Genomic DNA, 13,708 nt, shown 5'->3' on the forward strand with positions numbered 1-13,708 from the left:
CCTGTGTTTCAGTTTCCCACATGAGAATCAGAATATTAGGATCCCATAAGGGTTACTGGGGGGCGGGATTGCAAGAGTAAAATCTGATAAACACTTTAAAAGATGCCTGGTTCATAATGAGCATTCCATACACTACCTGTTATCTAAACCAGCTGCTCTCTAGATGCATCTACTGTAGCCTGTCCCATAGCCTGGTGATGGGGCAGATGGCAATGCAGTAGCTTTTATCACCATCTAACTATATGCCAAATAATTGATCTGTTGGATATCCTGAGAGTCAGAGAAGTTTCCTAGGATGTGGGACATTTATTATGGGCTGATAATGTAAGTTATAAACTAAAATCATTATACATCTGGGAGAATTTTCGGGTGGTTTGGAGAACAGGCCATAACACTAAAAAATGTAGTAGAACCTGAGTTCTTATTGTTCATTATTTTTTCCAGCGCCACCTTTCCATGGCTCTGGACTATTACTAAAAGCAGGGAAGAAGGCTAGGAGGAAAAAGAAGCAAGACGTGGTTCCGTCACTAAATTGCATAGCAAGAAATGTATCCCCTTTGAGCCTTATTTAGGTTTCTCATTTAAAAAATTGGGATTAACCATGTGTGTCCTTCCTCTTGTACAGGCTGTTATAGGAAAATGTATGTAATGCGATTTGAAACTGGTCAAATGCTCCAGAGTAGTATAATCTTGGCTGGACATAGCTCTATCTGCCTTGATCATATTATCTCAGGGGTTACACTTTCATTCTTTAAGCAGTGGGAACACTGCTTTGGTGGTTTCAATATTCTCGGTGGGATGATGTGTCTGATATTATGGCCACAGATCCTTACTCTATTGTCTCTTGTTCTATTTCTGTTCTACCTCTTCCCCGTCTATTAAACGTTCCCAATTTCCTGAGGACCAGAAGCCCACTGTACTTCTCTCTAGTCCTAAAAAATCTGCATTCCTTTCCAAACCTTAAAGAATTATCTCTGCATTTCTCTCAAATCCATCTCTAGCCCTGACTTCTCATCTGAGCTGCAGTGGCAAATACATTGTAAATGTCTGTGTTAGCTCAGGCTCAACTTAACTAAAGCTTAAATATTACTTCCAGAAGTAAGCACTCCCTCCTTCCATAAGTCAATGAATGATAACGTCTTCAGAACTTACGATCTGTCTTTACCCTCTTTTTCTCAAATTTAGTCAGCAAGTTTTTGCCAATTTTGCCTTTAAAATACTGATCATAACTGTCCCATTTTCATTTCTGCTGCCTCGACTTTGCTGAATTTTTATCATTTCATGACTAAATTAGTAATAAAAACCTTTTTTCTTGTTTCTCTGTTTGTTCTTAGCCCTCTAATAGCTCTGCTAAGTCGCTGCTTTTTAAACTGGAGGTAATGACATATTCAGTATGTCATGAAATCAATTTAGTCTGTCATGACCCAGCTTTTAAAATTAAAAAGTACAGTAGGCTAAATACAAAATATTAAAGTTTATCATATATTTAACTACTGTTTTGTAATATTTTCACTTCAGTTAAAAGTAGATAATATGTATTTGTGCTTTGGGTCATGGCATGTAATGTTTTTCTGACTGTGGGTTATGAACAAAACCATTTATAAAACACTTCTCCACACTATCAAGTCCAAAGGAGCTGATATTTTTTCCAAGAGTTTCCAATATGAGTTTTCACACAAAAAATCTATGAACTGAATGAAAGAGTACTTCCTGCCAGCTTTCATCTTCCCCCAAACAATTTTATCCTCTTTATTTCTGCCTTTAATAGTTTTCCATAGCCCTCCAGTAATGAAGAGTTAAAGGCTCTTTAACTGACAATTCAGACTTCCCATCACAATGTTATAATTTACTTTAATAGCCTAATTTGCCATTAACTTACAGGCACTCTTCATTTCCAAATTGGCAAACTCACTGCCACCTGAATATACCACACTCTTGACTGCCTCAGTGACTGCTTAAGCTATTCTCACCTTTGAAAAATATGTTCTCATCTCATCCCCAACACACTCACAAATATACACACACATATATATACACGTTCACTTACTCCTCCCCTAAGTTCTCAATTAAATTTCAGGATCTCTTCTACCATTCTGGTCCATTAGGTCTGAACTCAAAGTTCTTATGGACAATGTCATTTGTTTGTTTATTCATTACACATTGGATTAAGTCATCTACTTGCTGTATTTCACATAACTCTGCAGAAGATTACATCCTCCCAAACCACCTATATTTGTAAGCCCTTGGAAGGCAGGTGTCACTTCATGTGTTCCCCATTGTGCCTTCTACATAAGAAGCTCTCTATAAATAACATAAACCAGTCCTTCAAATATTTGAAAAACATTTCTCCCTCAGTGTGATACTTTCTCCTTCTTGGCATGACTCATTCAATTTCATTCAAATCTGTTTGTGTTGCACCAGGGAGGTGCCACTTCTAAATAGAGTTAATTAGAGCTAGATCTATGTTATGTTATCCACTGAATGTGTAAACCCTGAAGTAGGCTTCATAAGCAGACTACATCAAATAATTTGACATATTCAGGCTGTAATGGCTCCACTTAAAGCACTCTTCCTCTGACTATGTCTCAAGACAAAGTATAGAGCAGCCATCAAAAAGAACATGAATCATGACATTCCTTACGTAAATCAGTAGGACCATGCCAGTTTCACAAAACAAAAAAAACAAACTAAAAAGTGGGCACATAGTCAAGATAATTTTAAAATAATTTGTTAGTTCATGCATCTGAGCAAACAGTGATGACATATCAAAAGTAAGCGAAAGAGGAGCACCAGAAAACACAAGTATATAAAATCTATTTTTGACAAGCCTGTCAATAATTACTCACATGCTCAGTAGTATCATCAAATTCCCACTGATTGAGATTAAGAAGTTTTGGGAAAGAAAAAACAAATAAAAACAAATGAAGAGGAATTTGTAGCTTTCTGAAGGCAATGTTACCCTCCTTAGATTTAAGAAAAAAAAAAAAGCAAAAATAAGTAATTGAAGCAGGGTGTAAAATAAAATTTCAAAGAATATAAGAATGTTATGCCTTCACTTTCCACTTACACCCCCAGTTGTGAGACTGAAAGTAAATATACTCTGGTATTGTTATCATTAAAACCTGGCAATAAATTTTTATGTGTAGTTCATTGGAATGAGCCAGTAAGGCATGGCAAGAAGCTAATGTTTCTAATCGTGCACTACTTCGTGACGCTAACATTGATTTCTCTTAGGTTACACAATTAATTCAAGTCACCTATTTAGAATAATATTTTTCATTAATATTGAAATCTTATAGCTTCAATAAAATCCTACAAGAGTTAATGGAATTTCAGTGACTAGTCAGAGAATATATGAGATGGGCACAGAATAAAAAACACACAAAGAAAATCAGCAATTAATAATAATAATTTTAAAAAGCCAAAGCAGAAGGGAGAGGAAAAAAAGATTAAACTGACATTTAAGGAATTTTGTATTATATAACTCCATTAACTACTATATTCTACAATGTAAATGGAGACAGAATTATAGTTCTGTACTGTGCAATAATTGCAGATTTTTAAAAAGGCCATAATGGTTTTTCAGTTTTACACTATGAGAACTACCTATTTTTCAAGTAGTAAAATATATTTTTAAAAATCAATGCAAAGGCCCTTTTCCAGAGTCAGGGGAATAATATGAATTGCCACCTAAATTCATACATGCAGCCTTCAAATTAAAACCAGACACCAGGATTTAACATAGATAAGTGAGCTACTAATTAAGAATCCTTTGGTAAGAATGTTAGAAACCTGAATCAGTAAACCTAAGCACTTTTGTGAGTTCACTTTCTACAACTTTAGGGCAAATACTTTCCTGAGAGCCACAGGGATAATAATTGTCCTCTTATTTTCATAGAGACAAAAATGTAAAACTTGGCACTCTGCTGCAGCAGTTCCAACTTGGTTTGTAATCTGTTTCACTTTCACACAAAGGAAGGACAAAACACCTCCTTTTTTCTCTTACCCAGCCACCAAGTTGCTGGGGTGAAATGACTCCAATATTCCTAATATCCCACTGCCATGGGACATAGCACAGGTAAATTAGTCCATGAGTAATGCAGAGCTCCAACCAAGGCAGTTATACATCCAGATCTTCCTCTTCCTCATAGGAAAATATGTGGAATACAAGTGGCTTTATTATAGAACTATCTTTGACTCATCTCTTATTTATGAAACAAAATGGAAAATTTTCATTGATCTGTTTTATACAATTACAGAACAAAGTTGTGTCACCATGGTTTAGAACCATTGCCTTTGGATCAATAGATTTTCTCACATATTCAATTACTTACTCTTAACTTGGCTTTTCTTAAGTTCATTCAACAAAGGCAATCCCATTTAATCTCTAGACAACTCTAATATTTTTATCATCATTTCATTATCTTCATTTTCTGGGCCATCAAACAAATCCTTCCATTAAATATGGGACTTGCTAAAGAAGTACTAAATAAGATATTATGTGGGTACTTTTCTCCAAATAAGAATATCTATTCTTCTCTGGAAGAAGTCATACATTAAAAATTAGATCAAGCTAGCTCCATTTATTTTCAGCACAGCAGAAAGTAGACCCTATCAGCAAAATTGTTGCTTAGAATTCTTCCCAGTGATTTGATTTGTGAGGTCTGAAATGCAAACTTAGATATAGCTATAGAGAGCTAAATATCTGTATTTTAAGAAATAACATTTTTAATCCATCTTTATAGTCATTTCATTACAATTCACTTTATCACTTGGTGAAAACTTAAAGGTAAATGCCTACTCATGCATTTTATGAACTAAAAATGTGGAATTTTGTACAGGATATTAACAATAATGCAAAATTTTAAAAACGGCCCAAGGTATGGAGTAAGGTAAGTGCATCATATAGAAACACAGGTGCATAATCTCAGGGGCTTACCTGTGCATCAGCCAGCATGACATCCTTCAGCATGGGCTGGCCCTTGGGCTCACCATTTTCCATCCTCACATAATGCACCTGGTATCCTCTTATCTGGCCATGCTGCTTATTGGGCACAGGTGAGCGCCATGAGACTTTAACAGATGTTGAGTTGACAGCCTCTACCTCGACTTTGCGAGGAGGACCACTAGGAACTGGAACAACATCATTGGATAAAAGAAAATTATAGGCACTTGTCCCACCCAGTCAGAGCATTTTCTTTACTTAGGTTAAAAAAAACCACAAAAGCCAAAAACCAAAAACCAAAAAAAAAAAAAAAAAAAAAAAGCTGGGTAAACCCACTATGTTTCCATTAAGGAATACAAACATTTTCAACCAATGAAAATGCTCAACCAATCTGCTCTACCTTTTAAGAAAAGATCAAAAAACATGACCGATGCCAAAAAAAAAAAAAAAATGGAAGAAAAAAAGAGTATCAGAGAAATAGAAAAACATGTAAAAATGTACAAAAGCCAAGGAGATGCTTTGAGATTCAAAGCATTAAAGCACAAAGAAGTAGCATTGAAATAAAAACTGGTTGTTGATTGTTGTGTGTGTGTTTTTTTTTAAAGGTTTCTGGTTTTTAATAGTAGAATAAAAAGATGCTTGATTATATGGATTATCTTCTCTTTTTCTCTCATATCAAAGGTATTCCATACAACAGATGGCAAAAATTGAATGTCGAGCATCAGTGTCTCTGAATTATGCAAGACAAAAAAAGGCAACAAGAAGATAAGAAGGCAGTTTTGAAAAGTTAACTTCAAAATGTAAGGTAAAGAAGTTACTACAAAAAGCCAAGAAAAACACAGAAGGCATTAGATGGAGGTACAGAGAAAGGGCTGGATTGCAAGGTCATAAGCAAACTGTTCTTTTAAAGGGAAGCAAATTACTGCGTAGAGACTGAAAAAGAAAATGCCCAAGCTGTAGGAAAAACAGGTCTTTGGTAAAAAAAAAAAATACTGAAGTAACAGCGATGTTGGGTAAAAAGATGAGCAGAAAAAAAATGGATTACTGTTAGCCTATGAAAAGACAGCAGACCAAGTATGTCAGAAGGGTGCAAACTGACGTAGTGGAGGCAACATACCATCTTCATCGGTTCGAATCAATATGGACAAGCTCTCGGGGCCAGGGCCGACATCTGTGTGGGCCGCCACAGTGATGCGGTATTCAGTCCATTTTTCCAGCTGTTCCAAAAGGTACTGGGTACTGTCTGAAGGGATTCCCAAAATCTCATGAGGCTTGTCATCTTCCCCGTCCACTGCAGTATACTTGATGGAGTATTCAGTGATAATGCCATTCTGTTTTTCCACTGGTGGAGGTTGCCAACTTACCAAAATACTAGTGGAACTTGGGCTGGTGCAACTAATGTCTTGAGGAGGAGCTGACGGCTCTTATTTTGGTAGTGAGTTAAAGAAGGATTTGAGTGAAAGGACAGGAGTGGTTGGAAAAAAATGATGAAACAAAAGAAAAGGCAAAAATAAATAAACGAACAATACAGACAACAGAATAAAAATAAGGCTTTAAAACCAAATAAATTAAAAAAAATAAATGTATGTACCTTGGCTTAGTAATATGAATAAACCAAAAAATGAATAAGTGAACCAAAATAACCGTTAAATAATGGGTGGGGGGAATATGTGAAAATGAAACCTGAAGATAATAGAACCTCAAATAAAATTACCTACCTGAGATTAAATTCTTCTAACAATCCCTCAATAGTCTCCACTCCCCAACTATACTGACCATTCAGCTTCATGGAAGCTGCAAATAGTGCAAATTTTATTACTTTAGATCTGGTGATGCTTCCAAGCTGTCACATCTACATTCTGAATTGAGGCCAGTTCATACACAGTATTCATTTGTGAAAGAGTTCTTAAGTGGGAATTTGCAATCACTGATAGATGCCTGTCCACTAGTTCAAATTTAAAAACAAGCAAAGACATAAAACCTTCAATAAACCTAAAAAGGTTTACTCTCTCTGATAAACTGAGTTTGCCTGACCAGTTTTGATGAAAAGGGTCAGTCTAACATTTATTGTAGACCATATACAGTGAGCATGCAGAATCAAGAAATGATGAAAATGCAGAGTCCAAGGTTTACCTACCCGAAGGTAATGTCAGGTTTGTTGATTCTGACTGTAACTTGTACTTACCCTATGTCAGCATTCAGCATTTTTATTATAACTCTTCTTGAGACACCATTGCTAGTGAAGAATTAGATCCCACCAGCAAATTTTGGTAAAATCAATAATAATCATCTATCCCTTACAAAATGTCAATAATACAGCCATTAAAAAGAACTGTTTAAAAAAACAACAACACAAAACCTGAGAACCATCTGGAAGAGATATGACTTATAGGCAAAACTTCTTTCACTTTGTACATAATTATACATACAAAGCAGATTTTACATTAGTTAAAAACTCTACTTTCTTACTGCCCATTCTAAAATAGTCATCTTTTAAGCAATTATTTTCCATCTAATTAACTAAATATGTCATTGTTTTTAAATTTAAAATAGAATAAATAGCAGTGTAGCTAGTCTCATAAATTGTTTTTAAATTTAAGAATATATGTTCCATAAGGAAAAAAAGTGTAGTTTGGGGATTCCTTAGACTTTATGAAAGACTTGGTGGGGATCTTAAAATGATAATTAGAACATCATTTTTATTGATTCTGAGTAGAGGTTCTTATATCTCATTATTCACATAAATTGAGTTACTCATGCATCGGCAAGGACTCATTTTAATTATTTTTAAAAAGCTGATTTGCTTTTCACTAGATTGCTACCTTCAGACCTCCTGTACTGTGAGAATATATTCAGCAATGTTTGAAACTTTTACTTTAATGAAAAGTAGATAAGTTCTGATATGGCTATAAAGTCCATTCTCTCTTAATGTATATACGTAAAACAGTGAGGTCTGTAAACCATGCAAAGTATCATACCGAAGCATTTCATTTATTTTAATTAATGCTTGCTTTTAACAAATTATCTTCCACAATATTATTTATTAGCCTGTCTGGAATCAAAGCACACACAAAAATTGCATTTATTTACATACTTCAGTTTTAAAGGAAAGGAAATGTGGGAATATCTATAGTCACTAATGGATTAAGCATCAGAAGCCTAACACTTTTCATATGAATAATAATGTTTTGAGTAAGGGTGCTAACGTGAATTCAAATTTCTACAGAAAATGATGGAAGAATTGCTTACATGAAAGGAAATTCAGCTTTTAAAATGATTTAAATTTCGTGTTTTCTAATAGGTTTAACAATTAGGCCACACAGTGCATCCTCTTTTAAAAAAATCAATGTAATGATATCATACATATCTATTGCATTTTTCACTATGTCCAAAGGCACATATGAAATACCATACAAAAAAGTCTAAGAAAATAACTCGAAAAACTCATTAAAAGTAAGCGATTATTTAATAGATTAATTTTTGAAACATTAACAAAGAGAAAACTATTATTATAAGCCACCAATTTTTCAGTTAAAGACAATCTCTCATGTAATATTTTATGTAAACCATTCTGCACTGGACACAATGAACCCCCATTGTGATAAACACAATTATGCTTTAGGTAGCAGTTCCAAAAATAAATTGAACCTGAGGAAATAAAACACAATTTAGGATTGCAAATCTCCAACTAATGTGGCTGTGATTATTCCATTATTCCTAAATTTGCCCAAATACAGATTTTTTTTGTGAATTTCCAAATTTTCACATGAACTACTTGCAGAGCCAATAACAAACTAGTCACAAGAGCTGAGATTTTCTCTGAATTAGAGCAAATATGTGAAATAATGACTTATTTGTTAGCAAAGTTAAAGCCTGTGTATTTAAAAGAGATAAAAGCTGCATCTTTTGCTGCCTCTTTGGTTTGCTAAGGTGTCCTCTGATTATTTTCAGTTCTCTCAACCTGAATTTTGCTTTAGAGCTTTGTAGGTTCAGTAAATGAGGCCTGATCTATCCTTTAATCCATTTCTTTTAGGGAGGACTTGTAACTTCTCTGAAAATCTTTCAATTCAGGAGAACAGGGTCTATTATTTGGATCAAGTCTGAAACCAACACAGACTATGGCTGTATTCTAATCCCCAGCCTCCTTAGCCTAAAAGACTACTAGGACCCTTAAGCATATTAGCACTTTCATTTATTGGTGGGAACTGAAGTTGACATCAGCTCCTCGTGAAAAAAAAGGGCAGAAAGTAAGCAAAGAGAGACACCTACTTGACTGCATGGTTCTAGCTGATATTTCGGCCGTAGAAGCACCCAGGCCTTGAGGAGAGCGGGCAGCCAGACGGAAGTAGTATAAGCTGTTTGGTTTCAGCCCTTGCAGCCTGTAAGATGTCCCTGGCTCAATGGTAATTCGTTGCTGCAGGTAAGTAATAGGAGACCTTGGTCAACTTCATTAAGATTCATGCAAATATTTTCTTAATCATACAGCCTGGCACATCAGTGTTATTTCTGACATCAGGGTTAAAAATCTCACCAGAATATCACAAACAGAATCAACAGTGAGTATCAAGGACTATATTAGGAAAGTTATAAAGTAAAAGCATTAGCATTTAAAAGGCAAGTTTTCACAAATAATGTCAACTGGAATAAAGAAGCCAGAGGACTTTTGATAGTGGCACAGTTATCCAAATGCATCAAGGAAGAGGGAGACAGGGAGGCCAACAGCCACAGTTGTGTTCTGTCTTCAAGTGGGTGTTATTGTGGCACAGCCTACAACCCACACTGCCACTAGCCCGTGTTAGGGAGTATGCCCAATACGTGCAATTTCAATGGCAGAATGAATGCCTAACTCTTCTTTTCATGACCTTTTGCAATCTAGATAAGGGGCAAAGAAAATTTGAAGACATAGCAACAGTCACTAGAGTACAATTCATACGTGGTTCTATAAACGAGGCACGAAACTGTCAAGCTATGATGGTATAAAAAGTCAGAACTTAGTCATTGGGGAAAGCTTGATAATTTGTATGGAGCCATATAATTACTCTTGGCTTACTTTAAATCATTTAAAAAATTCCTTTCTTTCTTTGTGAATATAGAACCCACAAGTAGAAAAAAAATCGTGAACTTTGAACAGGGCTTTTGACATAAGATTTCTTTAATCAAATGCTATAACAACTTTTCATGTTTGAAATGTGCCTTTACATTCCGGCAAAGACTCAGCTGTCAATGGGTAATCAATCTCAGACTGAGTATTAGCCTGTAGTAAACCTTAAAATACAAGCTAATATATAATCCAGTAATGGTATAAATAATCTTAAGGCTTTTATCAAATAGTGTTTATTGTTCACACAAACAGAAATCAGTCAAGGCAAATTCAAATATAAAACTAGAGAAAATATCCCCAGGGTGTTTTGGCTTGCAATTGAAAAAAAAAAGCTTTCAGCAATTTTTGATACACCAAATAACAAGGAAAAAATGGGGAATATTTAAATAAACATTTGTAAAGCAAGGTAGATATGTCAACAATAAGCATTCATAGCACTCCGGAAAGGCTGGTATTTTCTTTTACTCTTCTTTTGATTTCTTTTTTTTTTTGTTGGTAGTGAAGATTTAAAATAATTTAATGCCTTACTAAAAAGTACAATAGCTCATGTTGCAACATGAGTACTTTAAATTCTATCTGCATTTAATTATATAACTTTTTGAGTGCTTAACTTATATTGACTTTGTTAGCTAAATCTAGTAGTACTGCATTTAAAACCTGTTAACAGTGATTCTGCTCAATGTAAACAGTATAACAGGAACATATTAACTTTTATCATGCTATTCCAAATAATGGACCCAAGTAATTGATTATAGTTCATTCAGTATTCTTTTTTTTTTTTTAAGGTATTTCTTCTTAGAACGGAGAGACTGTGCAGTTTTGTGAAGACCTTTTTTTAAGATAAGGAATGCTAAGAGGTAAAATAAAATGACTCATGTGGATTGAGTTTTCATATACAGCTTTACTAAATTTTTTTGTCTTAAATTTCCTATAGGATTTCAAAATAACCAAAGAAACAAATTAATTACTCTTATTTATTCCCATTCTGGTACTGTTAGATTTGAACACCAATTTCTACAATCTATTCAACATGCACCACAGAGGCAGTATACACTAATGGATAACAACAGTCATTTTAGAACCTGACTGCCTAGAATCAAACCCTATCTATGCCATTCAGTAGTGTGAGACCTTGGAAATTTATTTTATCTTGGTGCCTCCATTTTACTGTATTTAAAGAATATTATTAATAATAACAGGGGCTAACTCACAACACTGTTGCAAGGATTAAATGAGTTATCTATCATAGGTGAAACACTTAGAACAGTGCACAGTAATATATGTATTAGTTCTATTTTATATTGACTTTTGTTTCTCTTTTCATAAACTATTAATTATTTCCAATCCTTTTAGAATGTGTTACTTATTTTCCTAGCATACTCACAGTTTATATATATTCACATTCATATCAAATACTTCTTAGCAATATGAATAAGCATTTGCCATGGGGCATCATTCTCTGAAAACAATCGGTACAAATTCATGTAACCGAGGTCTTTTAAAACACTTTATTAAGACAGAACTGAAGTCTCCAAAACTCATGGAATTTCTATTCTTTTACAACCTGATACTTCCATGAAACCTGAAAAGAAATGAGTTCCAGTAGGGGAAATGGTTGTGTTGTTAACCAAAGTATGCAAATAACCATTCTGGCTTTTTTTGGGGCCAAGTTCATCTTTTGATGAACAGATCACTTCTACCAAGGTCCTCTGTGGATATTTGACTTTCAACAGAACTTGGTAAATATACAAACATAGTGACCCAGTATGGGGAGTAATTATGAAGGCGAGAAGCACAGTCTTACCTCCTCACCGTGCTCCCCATCTTTGAATACCAGTTCATAGTTGGCAATGGTATCTGAACGTGGAGGGCTCCAAGAGAGTAAAATGCTTGTTTCAGACTCAGGTTCTGCTTTGAAGTTTAGTGGCTGCCCTGGTACTAAAAACAAGAAGATAAAGGACTGAGCTCACCATTACCATAAGTATTTGTAAATTCTTCCAATAGTGCATCTGTTTAACTCCTATCAAAATGTGTCCATGAGTATCAGATTAAAGGACAGCCAGGTACCTTATTCAGTCCAAGTTAACCTGCACATAAAAGCCCATTTCTCCTCCTTCAAGGGGCAAGGACAATATTATGAATACTGGCCTTGTCCTTAAGTAGCTTAATATCTGTACATGTACAGAATACAATAGTCTCTCAATTCAATGTTAAAAATAATAAAATTATTTCCTTCATGATGCTGTTGTGAGGAATAAATGAGGTAATTTATATAATGTACTTGGATTACTGCCTAAAATACATAACAAGAGCTAAGTATATAAAATATTATTATTTTACAATCAAATGGGAACTTATTCTTTTTTAGTTTTTTTAATATATTTTAAATTTAATTTTAAGGTACTTAGATTACATAAAATGTTACATAAAGGAACTTATTCTTTAGCACTGCATGCAACTTTCAAAATTATTTCCAATTAGGTTTATAAATTCCCACCTTTAATACATTAACAAAACCTAGAGGCAATCAGAATTGCCTAGCAATTTTTCTTACTCATCCACATATTGAAAAACAAGTGCAAAAAAGAAAAAAAAAAACTATCACTTACAAATAATTGCTTTTAATCTCTAAATGACCTGAAATTACTTAATACACTAGACCCATTAAAAACATAATATCCCTAGTGAGATGGAGCTAAATTACTACACAAATTAAAGAGTTTATAGAATACACTTATCAGAAATAGGGCTCACTTAATAGAGGCCACCTATAATTCTCACTCATATTAGTTCCTTAACGCAGGCAATAGATAATCTGCAACAACTATCTATAAGATGTAATAAAGAATGGGGAATCATTTCTATTTTAAAATAGCTTACTCAAATGTTGTACTAGAATAATTTGTGCTAACCCAAATCTCCTAGTCAATAACTAACCCCATTAGTTGCCCTGTGTCCATTAAACACAAGGATAGATGGCCATTAATCATTGGCATAGCTAACATTATATTGTTATTGGCCAATATCTGCTTTGAATGGAAGGTGCCCATGTCTTTCTGGCTGTTAAATATTTAGAACATTACCCTGATAATATGGCATGTCTCAGTGTTCTTGCACTGAACTTATACCCATATTCCCATAAACTCACGTGAGAATTCCATGTATTTTTAATAAAAAATAAGAACAAAAATACTTCACACCAGAGGGGAAAAGAACATCTAAACTGTGTTTATGGTAACTTGAGTATGAGCATTCAAAAACACACAAAATAATATAACTTGTAGCTGATGTATAACATGATAATTTTATTAATCTTAATAATACTTGAAACACCATTTTCCCAAGAAAGGGGACTTTCAGGAAAGAAAAAGTACTGCTTTTTAAAAAATAGCCATCTTTCTGTAGTATGACTTAAAAAATGCCTTTTGTTTAAGGAAATTAAACATCCCTAATGATCGTCCTATTCCTCTGTCTAGTTTGTCCACCTGTGTGTGTGTGTGTTTGCATGTCTAAGGGACAGTGCACAGTGTGCACATTCAAGTCTGGATTGAGGCTTAGAGCCACTAATAATGCTTTTGTGGCTCTAGTTGCCCTCATCATCTTTTTTCTCTTTTTATCACAAGTGTTATGATTCTCATTAATTTGATGCCTCTGGAACTTAC

At 34.3% G+C, this 13,708-nt stretch overlaps 1 protein-coding gene across 16 annotated transcripts in view; it reads right to left on the bottom strand.

The window, feature by feature from the left end:
• The window catches only part of PTPRD (protein tyrosine phosphatase receptor type D), a 537,728-nt gene that overhangs the window by 155,615 nt on the left and 368,405 nt on the right, over nucleotides 1–13,708 (bottom strand). For 6 of the 16 annotated variants that reach the window (XM_058301839.2, XM_071216724.1, XM_071216725.1 and 3 more), the window contains exons 9-13: nucleotides 11,851–11,984; nucleotides 9,215–9,359; nucleotides 6,063–6,368; nucleotides 4,940–5,133; nucleotides 2,847–2,873 (exon numbers count right to left, since the gene is read on the bottom strand). In XM_058301839.2, coding sequence (XP_058157822.1) covers nucleotides 2,847–2,873; nucleotides 4,940–5,133; nucleotides 6,063–6,368; nucleotides 9,215–9,359; nucleotides 11,851–11,984 — 806 coding nt within the window. The remainder of the gene's footprint in view (nucleotides 1–2,846; nucleotides 2,874–4,939; nucleotides 5,134–6,062; nucleotides 6,369–9,214; nucleotides 9,360–11,850; nucleotides 11,985–13,708) is intronic. The other 10 variants (XM_012519131.4, XM_058301842.2, XM_058301844.2 and 7 more) reach the window with 2 other exon arrangements.

This window comes from Dasypus novemcinctus, chromosome 8 (assembly GCF_030445035.2).
Source record: "Dasypus novemcinctus isolate mDasNov1 chromosome 8, mDasNov1.1.hap2, whole genome shotgun sequence".
NCBI classification, from domain to species: Eukaryota; Metazoa; Chordata; class Mammalia; order Cingulata; family Dasypodidae; genus Dasypus; species Dasypus novemcinctus.